General features: G+C 31.8%; 1 protein-coding gene across 1 annotated transcript; it reads right to left on the reverse strand.

Annotated features, from left to right (window-relative positions):
* Positions 1-518: 518 nt before the first annotated feature.
* Positions 519-19,013, reverse strand: LOC149423327 (trypsin I-P1-like). The gene is made up of 7 exons (XM_089632953.1): positions 18,904-19,013; positions 17,347-17,438; positions 15,988-16,085; positions 14,287-14,437; positions 2,211-2,321; positions 1,615-1,770; positions 519-1,161 (listed from the first exon to the last, which is right to left on the reverse strand). Exons 1-7 carry the CDS (start codon positions 18,959-18,961, stop codon positions 946-948), a joined length of 882 nt encoding a protein of 293 aa, XP_089489079.1. The 5' UTR covers positions 18,962-19,013; the 3' UTR covers positions 519-945.
* Between the last annotated feature and the right edge of the window lie 1,210 nt (positions 19,014-20,223).

A 20,223-nucleotide genomic window follows, 5' to 3' on the forward strand; every position in this document is an offset into this window, starting at 1 on the left:
GGATAAAAGGAAGGTAATTGAGATATCAATTTTGTTTATATGGAAAAATTTCAAAATTATATGGAAGATTTGGGTCGAGTGCAGGCTTAGAAGAGATGAAATGTTGAATGGAGGAGAGGAAATTTTATGTAAGGCTTGATATAAGAGATGATATTTTCTAAGAGGGGACAACCAAAAAATAAATAATCTTATGTTCTCAATTCTAGACCATAGAATGTACCATCTGGGAAGTCAAGAACGTGAATTTTATAAAGGTGAGAAGGAACGGAACAGATTCCGATTCTCATGGAAGAATTGTTGAAACCACGGTGTTGATGGGATAGTATTTTATATTGAGGCAAATCAGGTTCCGGGATCCTGGATCGACTATCAATGTTCCAATAGTGTGATCCATGGAGACATAAGCTGACATACTTTGTCGATCTTATACTCTAGCATGTCGATATCGACAATAAACAGATGTGTCAGTACCGCCTTGAGTTCTTCGAAAATACATTAGAAGAATACTCGATTAGGTATTAAATAAGTTTTTGTGTGTTTATTCAAAAAATAATACATTTACAAATTTTACAGAAAATATATTAATCATTTTACCTAATTTTATACATAAGATGAACCACCACACTAGGCTTGTGTCTATGGGGAATGTGTCATTTTGGTCGTTATTTTTTTATTTATATGCCAAAGTATACAGTTTTAATTTTCAGTATGTTTTTTATCGTGAAGTTTAAAATTTTTACATTTTTGCGACCTAAACGACTTGTGTACCTATTATATTACAATGCACCCAAGTGTTTTTGAATTTACATGGCAAGATTTCTAGCCAAAGTCAGTCTGAGGTAAAGCAATGCATGGGATAAGGGAGGGGGGATGTTTGAGAGTATCGACACTTTTGATCTGGTAGTCTTTACCCCTGAAAATAGTGTTCTGATTTGAGGCATTGAACTAGTGCAACATGAAATAAGTGAAGTTAGCGATCACGAGAAGACAGAGGGACAGCGTGCTGGTCGGGAGGGAAGCGTTGATTGCATCCGTGATCCACTTGTTATACTTGTAGACCTCCGTGTAAACCCCTGGGTACATTGGCGAACCACAACCGGCACCGAATGACGATATCCCAGCCACAGAATTTCCGCAAACGAGGGGACCCCCACCATCTCCCTATAAAATCCAATCAAAAATTTCATTTTTCTATAACACTTAATCAACACAGTGCTACATTCCAGGGTAGCATTAGTTATATTGATGCATGTATTTTCAAACATTATGTAATAATGTGAGCTCACTGGGTATGTCGCCTGTACTGAAGCAAGCATATACCAGAAATAGAAATCTATTTTAAAAATCACACTGCAAATGAACATATATGACACTCGAAGATTATTAGACGAAAGAAGAAAGGAGTGTAAAGAATTATAAAAGAAGTCGAGAACGCCTCAGGAAGACGTGGCATGATCAACAAAATAACAAAAGGGTATGTAGGAGATGATGAAACGGAAGAAAAACATTACGACCCTAAACATTGTATTTTCTTCCACTGTAGAACCTTTATTTGGAATTTTTGTAATGGATGTAATGGATTTCTGGTGAATATGTCGCAAATGGGAAGCTTACCGGACAGGAACCCTTTCCGCCATTTAGAAATCCAGCGCAGATCATCTTATCTTTAACAATGTATGTACCATTTTTCGTACCATAGGTTGTTTTGCAGTTGTTATAATCATAAATGGGCACATTGACGTACTGCAAGATGTTGACAGTTGGGCCGTTCTGTTAAACAAATAATAAATTAACTATAATATAAAATTCCATGTACTATGTCGTAAATATCATAACATTTACTTTGCTATTGCAAAATAATATTTTGAAAAAAAAATTAAAATTTGTAAAGCACAGTATTAATCTATTTCATTTCAATACAATTCATACAATGAAATGGAGAGATATACAGATATGCCAAGGAAAACAAAATATTTCAAGTGTCACGGGTTTTGAACCCGAATTTTCAGTTTGCTGCCGGCCCTACAATATTGATCCCTTGCAGAATAATATTGTTTTATTAGAATACCGATAGTGCGAACTCGCCGAGTGAGTCATTTATTTTCATTTTTATATTATGTACTTGCTTTAACATAAAACAAGTCTTAAAAAGAACTCAAATTAATATAATTATAATAAAGTATGTTCTATTTTATGTAAGGTGTTCTTACAACAGTCGTATATCCCCATCCACTAACGGTACAGTTAGTATTTGCAGTTATATTGGATGTCCTCATGGCAATTATGTTAGTGGAGTTGGTCATATATAGCTGAGTTGTAAGCTGTAAACCAAATTGACAAAAAATAAACTTTCATTAAATGTCAGGAAACCTTTTAAAAACAAAATCATATATATATATATATAAAATATTAACAAGAAACGATTTTCAAAATGGATGGTTTGGTTCCTCAGATCACAAGAAGGAATTGAAATTGTGGTTAAAAATTGTGGTCAAATTGTGGTAAAAAAAAACCAAGCTGATGCACATAAGATCTCCACATGCAAAAGTTTCCATCATGCCTGAAATAATTTCTCATAACTTTACCTGCATCCATCAAAATATTGTGCTAGTAAACGAATACGTTTATTTGGGCGTGGTGTTGATTGCTACTTTAAATGGGACATACAAATACACAAAATTTGTAAACGGCTGCGGGCGATAGTGGGTAGAATATACAAATTGAAGTGTTTCGTTCCTGTGAATACCTTAAGAATTATTTACATGTCACTCGCGGAATCAACTTTAAGATATGGAATAACCACTTGGGGACATTCTTGCAAAACAAATTTAAATTACGCACAATCAATACAAAATTCTATCGTTAAATTACTAGTTAAAAAAATATTTTTTCGCAGAGACGAAACATTTCACCTTTGTATCAAAATTTAACAGTGCAGGCCTTATTGTGGTATAAAATATTGATTCAGCACATATCTGACTCTGAGTATAAGAGGAAAGTTGAACATGGGCACAATACTAGGTTCACAAAGAATGAAGGCATGCTTGTACTTAAACATAATAATAAATACGGACAACAAACCCTTGAGTATAATGTGCCTAAAATACATAATATGCTACCTGGTAATATTAAGAAATGCGAATTTCCAAATAGAGTCAGATATTTGCTGAAAACATGGCTAGTAGGTAGAAATAATTTGTATTAGGCGATTTAATGTGTAAGTTTATTGTTATTGTATAAATTAAGGTCTAAGTTGTAATCTGTAAAATTTTTAATAAAAATCCTGTTTGACAAACTACTTAACTGTAGTTTAACGGGATATATATGAAATAAAAAAATAAAAAAAATAAAAAATAAAATTAAAAAAAATAAAGTAATAAATCATTTACTATTGACCACCAAATTAGTTGATTTAACGATATTATGATCGGTGCAGGGGAGGAGTATTGTGTACATCGTATTGGTGAATTTATTGTGCTTTTTCTTCCATGAAACAAAATCGTGTTTAAGAAATCTTAGCTCTGGATATTCTTAAATAAATAAATAATAAGAATCTCCAATGCCAAGATTTCTTAAACACGATTTTGTTTCATGGAAGGAAAAGCACAATAAATTCACCAATACGATGTACACAATACTCCTCCCCTGCATCGACCATAATATCGTTAAATCAACTAATTTAGATCACATATTTTTTGGTTGTCTCTCTCTAAGCAAATATCATCTCTTCTGTCAAGCCTCATCTAAAATTGTTCATCTCCTTTAAGTGTGAATTCGACTCCGATTTTTCTTTTAATTTTTTAATTTTCCAATTTAAACAATTTTTTATAAAAATTCACCTTTCCTCTCTCAGCCAGAAACATTTGAAAATAAACTAATCTGAAATTCACCAATCACCAATTACGGATCACTACTCCACTTCCTTCATAGTGGGTTCCAAACACAATACAGAGCAAAGCTACAACTTCATAACTAAGAAAACGATTGACCATGACAACCTAAACAATGCGATCCATTTGTTATGGATTCTATTGATGAAAACACTTAACACGGTTTTATAATTTTATTTGTAAGTCTTACAATTGTTTATGGTTACATATTATATAGTAGAGTTTTTACAGAGTTAAATGTCTCTAAGTGAAATGTTTCCAAACTGAAATCTAGAATGAATCTGCCTTGAAACAGAGCGTAATGCATCTTATAGTAATCTTGTATTTAACTAGTGTGGTAAATAAAGTCAATTAATAGTAAACATGGAAATTTACAATAGACAAGAGATATGGCGACAATCAAAATGTTGATTTTGATATGCATTGGTGCGACGGACAAATAATAGATAGTGAATGAAGCATAATAGGTTCAAAGGTTGTACAAGTATTAGAAAGGTACATAACACCTTCCTCGTTAAGATGAGATAATGTGGCGTCCATCATTATCTCACATCAGTTCGAAGTCTTGTACTTCGTCTGAGCGTTAGGGATTCATCAGTGGACCCGGTAACGTTTTCTTCCATTTCTACGTTTGCTTCTCTTTTGTCTTTTGTTTTACAAATGTACAAGTAATTTATTAATCTTACACGAGAATCACCTTTAAAATGATCTCTTCTAGATGTGTAACACTTAAATAGTATATAAAATGTAAATGATTATTAAACTTAAAAATACATAGGAAAAAAGTTATTTTTCATAATTCTAATCACAATATGGTCTTCGGGTATATTTTCCAAGTCATCGTACATTTTATTTAACTTATGGCTTGCTAAAATTAAATCATCTTTATCTAGAGTAAATATTTTTGGTATTATTAATGGAATATTTATTTTGACATTTTGTGTTTGATTTATATTGCAACAATTATCATCAGTTATATTGAACAGGGGAATTATTGATTTTGAAGCTGTTTGATTTGATATATTATAATATTGGTCTTCTACATTAACAATCACTGTTGAACTAGTGTAAAGTTTGCATTTTGGCTTTATAATTAATATTCCTGTATTCTGTAATTTAACATCGGTTGGTTCAGAATTCTTACATTTAATTGTAACCAATGTTGGTTTAGGGAGCACAAAAATCCATTTCGTTCCTTTATTTGTAGTATGCCAAATTTCGTTAATCGTATTCATTATTCTGGTTTCACAATTCGGAGGCATATGAGAAGGTTCGATTAGTAATTCTGTTTCACAAATAGATCTTTCATGTAGATTATAATAAATGTTTGTGGTTTTACAAATCGCTTTATCTAAAATGGTTTGTTTACACGAATCTATATTATCAAGAGTAACATAATTTGTTTTACTCTCGGCGATAGCTAAATATTTAACATTAGGCATAATAAAAACATATAAATCGTCTTGTCTTTTCATAGGCAAAGGTATTAACTTGTATAAATTATAGCTTACATAACTACACAAAGGGTTTGATATAACAAAAATTATTCTTCTATTTACATATGCAATGTCAATTTTTACCATTGACATTAAAATATTAACATTTTTTATATTTGGTGGGACAGGATAAGATACGGAATTCGGTAAATAAGGCAAGGACTTACTTATTTCTTCAATATATTGCTGAGGTGTGATAATAAATGGGTTAATGCGTTTATGATAAGCGTATATTCGTTTTGTAATTCTGTTGTGATTAAATTCAATAGGGTAAGATGTTTTTCTATTTCTTGCTTCAATTCTAAATTAAATATGACATCGCTAATGTTTGTAGTAAACGACTTTAATTTTACGAAATTTTGATTAAATATTTCTTCATTTCTTTCAAGATTAGTTATCGTATTATTAAAATTTGTTATAGTTGTTTTCACTATTTGAGTTTGCTGTTTTAACATATTATATAAGTCTTTATCACCTGTGTTTAGAGAATCAATTGCTTCATCATAATAAAGCGCGTCATTATTATCTAAGGTTCCAAATACAGTTTTAAATACTGTACCTACCATATCTATCCAACCACGTTTTACTCTTATTTTTGGTTGTCCTATAAATTGTTTTAGCGTCTTATCCTTTTGCTTTAATACTATTATTAGTTGATGTAAAATATTTAAATGCGGTTCGCAAGGAGAAAAACTTTTATGCATGATGTTATCGTCATTACATAATAGTTGTATATTGCTATATGTTTTATCAATTAATATTAACTTATTATCAAAATATATGTCTAAATCAATGTATGTTACTACATTCCAATAACTCTCTATAAAATTAATCATATTAACGTGTTCATAATATATCCCTGCGGACGAAGATATTTGCGTCCAGTTGAATCCATTACCGTAAGGCAACCATGTCATCAATCTGAAACAATAGCCTTTTTTAAACGATTGAAATGTACTTTAACATATTTTTTCTTTATTTGTATAGTACAGTTTACTTTCGAATTAATTTTAACAATTCTATAGGGGCCTTGATAATTAGGTGATAATTTTTTGGAATGATTACTCTTCGTTGTTTCGTTTCTTAAATAGACTAAATCGTTAACGTTATAAAGTTCATTACTAGAAATGTTCTTATCAAAGTTCTCTTTTGATCTTATCTTTTGGACTTGAACATGTTCGCGTGCAATTTCTTGTGATTTGTTCAGTTTCAACTTTAAATTGTCAACATAATTATCATATGTATATTTGAATTGAGGTTTTTGTGTTAATGACGTTGGAAGTTCTGGTTTTAAACCGAAAATTAATTCGTATGGCGTATACCTAGTACTGGTATGAGGCGTTGTATTATACGAAAACATTGCTAAATTTATCCACTCGTCCCAATCTGTTTGTTTTTCTGAAATGTAATGTTTTAAGTAATCTGCTAAGGTCGCGTGAGACCTTTCCAATGCACCGTTGGACTGGGGGTGATAAGCTGTTGTTTGAATTTGTTTAATTTTAAATAGTTTTGCAACTTCCTTTAAAATAATTGACGTAAAATCTTTTCCTTGATCTGTAAGAATTCGATTTGGTATTCCGAATACACAAATGAAGTTATTGACTAACTCCTTTGCAATAGTAATTGCTTCATGATTTGGAATTGGAAATGCTTGCGAAAATTTTGTTAGGTCGTCTTGTAACGTGAGAATATATTTATTTCCATTTTCGGATAAGGGTAACGGACCTACAATATCTAAAGATATCCTTTCAAAAGGTTTCTCAGAAGTTGTAGTTATTTCCATTGGATGAATAAATCTTTTACGAGAAATTTTATTTTTTTGACATGATTCACATTTTTTAATGTAGTTTCTTATGTCTTTTCTCATATTTTTCCAATTATATCTCTCTTTCATTCTATTATACGTTCGATGAAACCCCGAGTGTCCTGATTGTGGAGAATCGTGATTCTCCTCTATTAATTTAGCTATATCCTTGGGATCTGGATAACTTATTTTATTTTTACAAATAGTTACCATGATTCCGGAGTTTGCAAAGACGTAATAAATAATAGTTTTTATTTTATTCCAATTTAAATTATTATCACTGCGAGCTAGTTCAGGAATTGAAAGCGATTTCTTTCCTTGTGAAATTAATACATTTTTTAATTTAAGAAAACAACAGAAAATATCTTCGTATGTTGGTTTATCCCAAAAATGTTCCATTGTTATAAGATGGTAAACGTTAAATATGTTATTTAGTTCTGAATATAATATATCTCTTACATTCGTTTTACTTTTCTTTATATCATCGTGATTATTGATTAAATTCCTTATCTCCATAGACAAACCTTCGGACATTTCCTTATCATTGGAAATAAAGTTACATAAATTATCTTTCCGTATTAGAAGACATTCGTCTGTTTCAACAATATTTTTGCAGTCAATAATGGTTTTATCTTTATAATGAGACTTTATAAATTCTTCGTAAGAATTTGGTTCAGGGTTTATTCTAAAGTGTAATATTTGAGAATGATCAATTCTAGATAACGCATCGGCATTAGAATTAAGTTTTCCGGGTTTATATATTATATTATACTGATATTCTTCCAATTTTAAACGCCAACGAAGTAAGCGAGAGCCAGGGTCTTTTGTATTAAATAACCAAACTAAAGGTCTATGATCCGTTATTATATTGAATTTTACACCATACAAATAAGGTCTAAAATGTTTAACTGCATAAATTATAGCTAAAAGTTCACGTTCTGTCGTTGAATAATTTGATTCGGCTTTATTTAGTGTTCTGGAAGCAAAGGATATTGGCAAATCTTTAGAAATCTCACCTTGAGATAATACTGCACCGATAGCAAAATTACTTGCATCTGTGGTGACATTAAATGTTTTACTGAAATTGGGGAACTGTAATATTGGTTCATGAATTAAATGTTCTCGAAGTATATCAAAAGATTCTTGTTGTTTTTCCTTCCAAATGAATGGAATATCCTTCTTTAATAATTGGGAGAGAGGTTGAGCGATTTTGCTAAAATCTTTAATAAAACGTCTGTAATATCCAGCAAGTCCTAAAAATGACTTCATATCTTTTGGATTTTTTGGAATAGGGTAATTTTTTATGATTTGAATTTTATCTGGGTTTGGTTTAACTCCATTTTCTGATATAACGTGACCTAAATACATGACTTCATTACGCATAAATTCACATTTATCAGGCTGTAATTTTAAATTGTGTAATCTTAATTTTTGGAATACCTCTTTTAACCTAACCTCGTGAGTCTCTATTGTATCGGCATAAATAACTATATCATCTAGGTATGCGAAACATCTTATTCCTTGTATACCAGCTAAAACGTTATTTATAACCCTTTGAAATGTTGCAGGACCGTTTTTTAACCCAAACGGCATCCTTAAAAACTCGTAATGTCCTAGAGGGGTGGAAAATGCTGTTTTATGTGAATCTTCCGGTTTCATTGGGATTTGGTGAAATCCTGATGCAAGATCTAAGGTGGTGAAGTACTTTGAGTGTCCTAATTGATCTAATATCTCTGTGATGTTGGGTAAGTTGTAAGCATCGCCTACAGTGACCTCATTTAATTTACGGTAATCAATCACTACTCTATATTTTACTTGACCTGTTGCATCTTTCTTCTTGGGCACTACCCACAAAGGAGATGACCATGCTGAATTTGAATCTTTAATTATTCTTTGGTCCAACATTTTTTTTATTTGATCATTTACTTCCTTTTTATGTACCTCGGGGTATCTATATGTTTTTGCGTGTATTGGAATCTGTGTTGTAGTATTTATTTCATGCCTTATCGAATCGGTTTGACTCAATGTATCTCCTTCCAAGTGAAAAATATCGTTATAGTCTCGACAAATTGAAAAAAGTGATCGTTCTTCTTCTTTATTTAAATGTTCAGTCCGTAATGATGCTTTTAAAAGTTCGTACCTATTATCAATATTTTCTGTTATTTTGTTGAATTGAAAAATGTTTTTATTTTTGCATTTAACTTTCCTTTTTATCGTTCTATCATCGCAATCAGCTTCTAACATTTTGCTATCTTTTTCACTAAATTTTTCCAATATCAATTCCATTTTCTTAACTTTTACTGCTTTTTCTGTCGTATTTAAAATAGACGTAATTGCTTTTGACTTTGAATTAACCTTTGTTATACTTCTACAAAGATAAACTCCTTCCATAATCTCTATTTCTGGAACGAGTCCCTCTCCTATTTCAGGATTCAAAACATTGAATTCAACTAAGGTCTCTGTGCGAGCCTGTACAATAATTACCGAATTATTGTTTTTGACATCCGAACTTTTTGTTTTAAAATGGATTTGCATAGAACTTTTACCTATACATAATGTATTGTTGCTGTAATTAATTTTGGCATTTACTTTTCTTAGGAAATCATTTCCGATAAGTCCATCGAGTGGAACATTTGTTGCTCGAGGCAATAAATGCATCTTATTAGAAATTGGGATACCGTTGAATAATAAGTTCAATTTGACAGATCCTAACGTTTCAGTCGATTTTTCAGCGTTAATTCCTCTAATTTTAATTATTTCTTTATCATTGTATACTGTTTCACCATCTAAAACCATAGGGTTAATTAGTGATATATCTGCGCCACTGTCTAATAATAGTTTGCCATATTTATTTTTACATTCTTTAATGGGGATTTTGATATATGCTGTAATATTTTCGAGATTATTTAATATTCTACCTGTAATGTATTGACCTTCTTCGTTTCGGTAGGGAACGAAGGGTCTTGGAAGTTTTCCGAAGCTTTCTTTTCTAAGAAATTTTTATATTTCCAACAATCTTTTTTGTAGTGTCCACGTTTTTGACAAAAGAAACACGTTATTGTGATGTTTCGATGCGTGTTTACAGTATTATTATTTTTGCACTGAGAATTTTTTGAAGTGAAGTTACTAAATGATTTTACTTGGTTGACACGTTTATCTTTATTGTGGAAGCAATTTATAGATATATGTCCTGATTTTTTACAAATAGAGCAAAATTTTTGGTTTGAATTACTTTGTTCTGTAAAATTGAGCATTTTTTCTTCGTTAATTGCAAATATTGAAGCTTCTTCAAAGGTTTTTGGGTTTCTAGCCCTCAAAATAATGCTGTACTGCGGTAATGCGCCCATTAAAAATGCTTGAAGAGCCATTTGTTTAATCATAGAATTTTTTCCTATTAATTCAGTGATGTCGACAGTTTCTGCTTTAGTAGCTCTCATTAAATTTGAATAGCACCTTTCAATTCTTTGTGTAAAGTTGAGAACACTCTCATTTCTATTTTGTTTACATGTCTGCAACTCTAATAATAGTTGTGGAAAACTTTTCGAATCAGCAAAATTTTCTTCAAGAAAACTTTTGTATTCCTCCCATGTACGCAAATTTCTACATGATGTTATTAAATCAGCTTTTCCAGTAACTTTGGTTTGAATATATTTAAAAATAATATCTTTTTGAGCTTTAGATGCTAGTTTATAAGCATAATCACAATTTTTAATGAATGTGTGAAGATTATTTGTATTACCATCAAATGTACTAATGAATTGTGTTAAAAATTGAAGAGATACTTCTTGTTCAGTCATTTTTAACAAAGCGATAATTGTAAATTAATAATAAGAAAAGAGATTTTAAATGCTACGTATGAGATTCTTTAGAATTCATGAAACAATAATCAAACTTACAAAAATATGAAAAACCATTCCATCTTCAGCAAGGCAGGTCCGCGACGTGCGACGTCAAGGTGTAGAATCTTCTTGATTTTCGGCTATTTGCACAGCAAAGGGCAACAACGTACTTTATCAAAAATACTCAGCAAGGCAGGTCCGCGATGTGAAGGTGAAGGTGAAGTGTAGAATTGTTGTGTTTGTGGTAAGATCCAGGGATGTTTGGGAATCTTCTTGTTTCTTTCTTCTTGGTGCTGTTCGGCTTTTTGCAAAATTTTTTTTTTTGCAACAACGTCACTAGTCACAAATAATTAAAAGTTACTCGTAGAATCCAGAGTTCTTTTGTTACAGTCAAGAATACTACAGTATTATCGAAATAATGTTTCCATGTAGTATTAACTTAGACCATATCGCACTTCTGACACCAATTTTTTGTTATGGATTCTATTGATGAAAACACTTAACACGGTTTTATAATTTTATTTGTAAGTCTTACAATTGTTTATGGTTACATATTATATAGTAGTGTTTTTACAGAGTTAAATGTCTCTAAGTGAAATGTTTCCAAACTGAAATCTAGAATGAATCTGCCTTGAAACAGAGCGTAATGCATCTTATAGTAATCTTGTATTTAACTAGTGTGGTAAATAAAGTCAATTAATAGTAAACATGGAAATTTACAATAGACAAGAGATATGGCGACAATCAAAATGTTGATTTTGATATGCATTGGTGCGACGGACAAATAATAGATAGTGAATGAAGCATAATAGGTTCAAAGGTTGTACAAGTATTAGAAAGGTACATAACACATTCTAAATCCTGAGACGTACTCCACAGTATTTCCAATACAGTGAATGCTTGGAAATATTTATCTACCTACTTATTAGAAACCCCCGAACACACCAAGAAAACTATTCATAGAGCGGTCACACCTCTTAGACTATACTATTATCAACTGCATTCGGAAAAACAACTCCCAACATATTTCAAATTTAAACGATATCACACTTCATAATTTCTGCAAAAGTTTCAGAAATATTAGCACAGAAATCATCAAAAAAGCAAAAAATTTATAGTACGAAAAAAAAATTCAGAATTCAATGACTCAAAAAAACCTCGAATCCAAAGTCCTTGAGAAAGCTACCAATACGCACAAAGCCACTGACGTATTAAACTTTCTCAATGATAACACTGTAGACTTTACATTGAACCCTTACACAATTTTCAATCATGTCAACATGTTTTTTTTCAAATATTAATTCAGAACTATCAAAAAAATCAGAACAAATAACCATTAACTTGGCCCTAGCGACCACTTAACCACTGATGAATACCTCACCCCTTTCGTTCTTAAAACGGTTACAGAGTGTAGCAGTCTTGCTTTTTAGTTCCTACCGTAAGCGGCTGACAGCATGCTCAAGTTGCTGTTTTGATTTGCGAGCTACTGGTGTGAAGAGCGCTGTGGATGGTTTCGATTTTGTTCCGTCAGTTACTCAGTTGTGGCGAGATACTCGGGGACAAGTGACGTTTGTGGAAGCTTGCCGCCCTTGACGGACTTAGGATTATACGTAAGATGCCTTCCAAATTGAAAGTGACTTTTATTCTTTAGTATCTTAGGGATTACTCTCATAATTATATAAATTTCTTCAGAATTATGTGATTCTGAGCTGGCGCCCAGTAAATTCATTATAGCATCATTTTATCCGTTCGTAAATTCAACTGTCATGACTTGCATTTTTGTCATCTATCGAGGTAATAACTAACTCGACACGCCTTGAGTGTTAAAGCTATTATAATGAGTCACATGCTTAACATTAACTTCCTAGAGCAATATGTGTGGTAACAGAATTATATAATAAATGATAAAGTTGTTAATAGAGTTTTTATTACTGGTGCACACAAAATTCTACCCACATGTAACATCGAGTTCCCTTTTAGGGAAGTAATAATATTGTTAAATAGATTTGCTACAAGAGTAATAAGTTTCCAAAATAATAAACACTTTCAAATACCCTTCCTCTGCCGACATAGAGAAAGTTTAGATAAGTTTCGATACAGCTCATCAGATATCGGCAGAGTGTATAGATCTAAGTTATTATTATCCAGTTAATGTTGTTTTAAAGGTTTTCCATAGATGGTGGTACTTGCACCATCTGACATAGATAGCAAGTTGGTTGTACCAGAATGGTTACCAGATTAGCCGATGCTGGTCGATTTCTGGGTAGAGAGCTCATTTCCAGTTGCGTCCCACTTTAGATTAACTCATAGCCTCCTGCTAGAGTTTCATTGATCTTACGAGAATAAAGTACTTAAAATTTTTGAAGAACCAAAACATTTATCGAATACCATAGATCTCAAGTGTATTTCATACCAAGAAGATAATAATACAACACATCACAAAAAAATAATCATAAAATAATTCTGAAACTTGAACTCTCTATCAGCTCTGATACGATCTTCAATACTTTCAACGGATATAAAGCACCTCGTTGGAAAAACATTCTGCTTAATTTGCACCAAAACAACTGAACACAATACAAATCAAAACAAACTAAACTCAATACCCAAGTCAAAAATAATGAACTTCTCCAAACTTCTTTTGCTGAAACCACATTTGTATAAAGATATTTTTAAATACATAGCATATAAACTATACAATAAACTACCATCTACCCTTAGACAAATAGAAACAATGACTAAATTCAAACATGGAATAAAGAATTGAATTGCTTTAATAGGTCGTCCCACTGTTGAAAAATACAGTAAAACTTAATATACGTCGATGTGAATATTAGTTTACGTACAACTTAACCTCTATAATTTTATCTTGTCTTACTTGACTTAATCATTATTATAATATCTATTTCATTTCATATTTTCTTTATTCAATTTTTTGCTTGGAAAATTATTTTACCAACCGTAAACAAAATGTGAAAATGTATTTAACCTAATTATTTAGGTTATATTTATGTAGGTATGTTTGTACGCCTTTGTACCTTCCACGTCTGTCTCGACCAAGTATTTCTTTGCGAGACAGGCATCGAAAAAAAACAATTATAATCTAATTGAATGTAGTTGAATAGATAATTTTTTTATTAAATCAATATCTTGGTCACTTTCCCTAACAGTAAATTCTCTTGTTGGAAGCTGAATGTGATATTAAATGGTCCCTTATTGTCTTTAAAAAATACAAAATATTTTTTTTTAAATCCTACCTTTAGAATAGCTACGTCATCGACGATCGTTTCGAGAGAAAATCCTTCGTTGACGTGGATAACAGACACGTTACTGATTGACCCTCCTGAAGTCAGATATATGCTATTTGTTTGAACGTAAAAATCCTGGGGTTTAAGAGTCAACGTTTTCCTGAAAAGAAACTTCATATTTTATTTTGATGGAATTTTTTTTTTTTTTTTTTTTTTTATTTATTTAATATTTGTATGTTTTTTACAATAAATATACAATTTATACATATTATACAGTGTTATAAAGGTGAATAATAATAGCTTTTCCTCACCATAAAGAGACGAGGCTCTTGTGTTTGGTGAGTGAATCCTAGCTCAATTATATGGAATCATGTAAGTAAGTAAATAATATTTTTTCAAAACCAAAGGGATAAGTAAGAAATAGGCAAGATTTATCAATAATACAGTTTCAAGATTTGAAGGAAATAATAATAAGAGTAAGATATGGACTTTTATAGTAGTTTTAGGTAATTTTTTAATTTTATTTTAAATTCCTGAATATCTTCAATATTTTTTAGATATAATGGAAGGATGTTAAAATATGTTATACCTAGATAGAGATAGGTATTTTGTGTGTGCTTTGTATTGAGTTTTGGGATTTTGATAGTTTTTTGATATCTTGCTGATGAATTGAATTGTAAGTTATTTAACTGTATTTCTTTATAAATTTGTAGAATTGAATATTTTTTATATATATTGTCTATTGTGGGTACGTTGAATATTGAAAAGAGAATCTCGGTAGAAAATTTGGATGGTTTTTTCAATATTACTTTAATTATCAATCTTTGAACTATTTTAAGTGGATTTAATATATTGTTATAAGTTCCTCCCCAGCCAATAATACCATATTGTAATATAGATTGTATATTTATTTACCACAATAACATATTTCAAACGGTAATAGGAAGGGTACGATACGATATGTCTATTAATTCATCAATGTGAATTCTGCACAAGAATGCAAAGTGGTCTCGACTGTCCGGAGCCTGAAGGAGATGGAAAGAAGAAGGTTGGGAAGTACCTGGCTAATCTACTTGACTTTGAAGAGCACTTGAGAGAGGATGACATTAACATTTAACAGTTTTCAAATCCCGAAGCAATGATGGCTATGTATGTATAATTGCATTATAAAGTCTAAAATTTAATACGTATGGCTCCCATACAAGCAAAAATATATTCAGAAATTAGAACAGATTTAAAAAATTTCCATTGTTATCTGTATATGAGAATGCATGGAAAGTGCCTACCCGCGATTCATGCATCGCGAAGATTAGCCCGCTAAAATGCGCTACCAAAGTGACCAGCCGAGGAGGAGAGGGGTCCTTGCAGTCACGGCGTATAAAATTATTAATAATTTAATAGATAGCCCATACCTTCTGGAATGGTAAAACTACAGCCAGGGATTACACCATGATCTGCTATGTGTCCCACATAGCAGAACCGACATACTGGGTTGGCATGTCATGACACGAGGTATGGCGCTAATAAATAATGTTTTCAAGACTGTTGACATATTTAACATCATGCCTTGAATGATTCAAGGGGTATTTAAAAGCCACACATTAACCACTATAACATGTATTTTATATTTTTTATAATATGTAGCTTATGTTACATGTGTATCGTAAATGGACACACAGTCTGTTATACACAAACATAAATAATACGTACGACTGCACGATGCAACTCGCCGATGTCAGAACATGACGGTCTGTGACGAGAGTTCCTCCGCAGAAGTGGGCGCTACCAGAGGCATATCTCAACGACACCTAAAACACAAATATGTTACCATATAACATCAATTTCCGATATTTGAAACAGTTAACAAACAATTAAGCAAATTAAGTGTCCAAGAGAGAGACGACTGGCAATAAATCTGAGGACAAAATATTCAGATTCAAATCCTTCCCAGAACTTCCTCTATCTCCATTTCTCGATACATCATCCCCAAAGGTGACTAAACAAAGGTGATAAAACACTGCTATAATAGCCTTCTTGTGACTACATTCAGTGCTAAAACTAGCCACTGACGACCGCTCCATTTCACTCAATTGGAGCGGCGCCAAATGAATCGCGTCGTATGTCACATCACCACTGCTCCAATGTTCCGTGGCTTCACCACTCCTTTGTTCCCTCGCTCCACTGTTCCACACAAGTCAATCAAGGGCACTGATTTTGCAGGAGGTTTTTGTGGTTGCAAAGAAAAATGAATTCAGAAGATGATTTTTTTACTTTACATTTTTTTGTAGAGTTTATACTGAATGCCGTAGAAATGAGATCTCTGGGCCGTATGTGTGGTTAAACTATGAATGATCGGGTGAGAAATGTTGAGATCCTTAAAGAGTGCAAAGGGGATAAGCGTAATGAGTAAGTTTAAGAAAGGGACGCTTAGATGGTTTGGGCATGTAGAGCGATTGAACAACGAAAAGAGTGTAAGGAGAATATATGACGCAAAATTGAATGGTAGCAAAAGTCGGAGACGCCCGAAAAAAACTTGTAGCACGATCAAGTGAATCATTTACTTGAGTCGGGCCACGTCAAGAGGCAGATTAATTTATAATTATATAATACTCTTTCATATATTATATTGTTTTATCTTATCGAGATTATTGATTAGAATATGACTAGATATCTATATTTAACCTCCAAATGATAATAGGTATCTGCATTTGCTAAATAAGAACATTTGATTGACCCTGGACTAGTCATATCGTACTTTAATCGAAGTCACTTTAATGTAGGCTGGAGTCAATATACTTATGTCACTACTTTCGCTTACAATGTACGAGTATATGCAAAATGCAATATAGACATTGATGTATTATATTTAGATGAAACATATAAACTGACCTCCAACTCTCCCAACGCCCGAATTAAAACTACCGAATCCGGTATATGCGTACCACTTATTGCGTTCTAATAGCGGAACAAGTATCTACGAGATATTAATTAGTAGTGCCTATTATTGTAGCTCTTTGATCATATAGGCTTTACCTAAATTTGTGATTTAATAGATTATAACAGTTTTACCATATATGGAAATTGATTGACGGCGGACTGGGTTCCTCCAGCGATTTTAACATCACCGACATATTGTTGCTGGACACCTAGCGATGAAGTTCCTAGAAAAAAATTGTTATTTTAACATTACTGACAATATCGACATAAAAGCTATTTGTGCTCTTAAGCTGGGCACATAAGAAAGAGCCAGCGAGCCATATGGCCGAGCCAAAACTCATCGTATGTAAGGAAATGGCTAGGCGTGGCTCGCAATCTCGGCTTGATCTTAGACGAGTCCAAAATTCTCGAACCAAGTTGTGTGTTTGCTAAGCCCGTATGAATCAATGTCTATTTTATGCACCATAATATACTATTTTTTTTTTAAATAAACCCATGTAAAATATTTCTTTAAATAAACTATTTTATTTACCTTTTGGGGCGCAATTAATACATTTTTGCATTCGATAATTTTTTTCGAACAGTTTTTTTTTTAAACTCTAAATTCATTTATTATCGACGGATTCATTTCACTCGGATCGTCAACATTAGTTAACATTACTAACGGAGACCGTAAAAAAACTGATTTAATTTTTAATAATAATTTCCTACTGCTTCGCCTTTGAAGGCGACACAGTTGTCACGCGTTAACTGAACTTTTTTATGGCAAAAATCTTTTTTTATTTGTATATAAATGTTTATCATTGAAAATAAACTTAATGAAAAAATAAAATGGTATTCTACAAAATATTTTTTTCCATCAACTCCACACAGAAGGCCCTGAAGAAAATGATTTCCCTCAAGGCCCATGTAATCTTTGGGGATGCTTTGTGGAGAGTCTATTTGTGGAGAAGAAGGAGTGAGCATGGGTATTGAAAAGACGAAATGTTGAACTCCAGAACGAGTTGTAGAAGCGACCCGTTTTCACATGACAAATGTCAATCGTGTTATTATTGATTTCAGAGTATAATATCTGAGATTATTAATGGTTATTAAAAATAACATTTTAAAATTCCATGCAATTATTACATTATTTAAATTTGACTTAAGGTCGTTAAAGTAAATTGCTTTTTCCCCTGCATAATTGCAAAAACTTTGTTTTCTGTAATAAATTAACTCGTTTTAAAAATAAACAGGAATGGCGAGAAAGCTATTTCATTTTTGTTCATTTATCAAACTATCTAAAGGAATATTACAAATTATGTTTATTTCCAACTTCTCTAAAAAATAGAGTTTAGGGCTTTTTTTATGTGTATGGGTAAAAAAAATGCAGGTTTGAAATGATCGAGCAAAAACCATTTTCCTATTCTTCCTATTTCTCATTTTTAGACCATTAAATTTTTAGTTGACTTTTTTTATTAAAAATCATTAAATGAATGATGAAGGAAATTAACGTTATGATAAGGATTTTACATCCCACCTAAATGATTTTATTGTTCCCACTTTATGTTCAATTAAACCAAATTGTATGTATATTATAACTAATCCCCTACAAAACGGGAGAAATAGTGATAAATAAACAATAATCTCAATTTAATTTTAGAAAATTAAAATAAATAATGCGTTTTTAAATAAAATAAAAAATCAAACCTGTTACAGCCAGAAGCAATACGACTGCAAAAACGAGAGACAAATATTTCGGATCCATTGCAGCTTGAACTAGACAACGATTACTTCACTCGCAAGTTTTAATATTGGTTTAATTCTGCAGGGAATTTAGATAACAGCTTATATATAAGCAGAGAGTTTTATAGGGGATCCGTCCCAAGTCCGACCACGAATTTCAAGTGTTTAATTAAACACATTAGTTATTCTAACATTTTAATGTCGTTTTGAAATTATTTAGAAATATTCCGGTTCAAATTAATTTTCCGACGAATTCACTATTTAAATAGTCTTACTGTATTTTTAAAGCCCATCAGACTTTCAGATTTTTCTATTACAGACGGAATTAAGAAAATAAAATTTTGATTTTTTGAAAAGGAGAAATTTTACCTTTTGTTTCTTCTTGTATGCTGTGAAAATACCACTTTATACAATATTTAAAATGTATTCCATTACACAAGCTATTTATAAAGGTTTTCATCACTTCATTCCTATTTTATTACATACAAAAACAATTAATAAAAAAATCACAAACTTTAAAACATCTTTCGCAAACATAAGCATGCAATGGTGGTCGATGGCTTTTGGAATAAAGTAATTATTTGGAAGTGCCTGTGGTAAACTTTTTGAAATCGAAATATAAAGCGTGGTGTTGTTACTTTCTCATACTGACTAACCCAAGTATCTGACAGTAATACTAAATAAGATGAAAATATTTTTATGAGTCCGTCTGAGTTTACTCAAAAATAACCGTAAATTATTTTTAAGTAAACTGAGACGGACTCATAAAATTATTTGCATCTGCTTTAGTATTACTGTCAGGTATGTGGTTTAATCGGTATTATAAAGTGATTATTATGAGTCTATCACAGTTTACTCGCAAATACTCTTTTGCTATCAACTACGATGTAACTTTTTCATTTCAATATTTAATAAGCCGGAAAAATACTTTAAATGATTTTTTTCATTAAATATATTGAAGGAGATCCGAAATATCCAAGACGCTCTTCTTGGCATTGCGGTAAGATTATTAAAGGTTTTTTTTGGGCATTACAGACTACGTTCCTCTTGAATCCTTGAAGGTTCCTGATAAAATTGTCTTTTAGAAAAGTTGTTTTACAGCGCCGTGCCTCGTGTAGTGGGTATCCGAGTCAGTACGTTCGTTCTGCTACAAGATACATAGCAGATCGTGGTGCCGTCACTGGCTGTAGTTGTTCGGTACAAACAACTTATAACATTCCAGTAGGTATGGAATATCTTTTAAATTATGAATAATTTTATACGCCGTTACTGCAAGGGACCAAC

The sequence above is a fragment of the Hesperophylax consimilis genome, chromosome 6 (assembly GCF_061612785.1).
Source record: "Hesperophylax consimilis isolate HC1 chromosome 6, BYU_Hcon_1.0, whole genome shotgun sequence".
In the NCBI taxonomy this organism is placed as follows: Eukaryota; Metazoa; Arthropoda; class Insecta; order Trichoptera; family Limnephilidae; genus Hesperophylax; species Hesperophylax consimilis.

Coding starts and splice junctions, on each gene's coding strand:
- LOC149423327 (XM_089632953.1), bottom strand. CDS start 18,961: ATGGATCCGAAATATTTGTCTCTCGTTTTTGCAGTCGTATTGCTTCTG. Junction 16,086..17,346: donor TCAATCAATTTCCATATATG/GTAAAACTGTTA, acceptor TTTGTGTTTTAG/GTGTCGTTGAGATATGCCTC. Junction 14,438..15,987: donor GCGAGTTGCATCGTGCAGTC/GTACGTATTATT, acceptor GTTTCTTTTCAG/GAAAACGTTGACTCTTAAAC.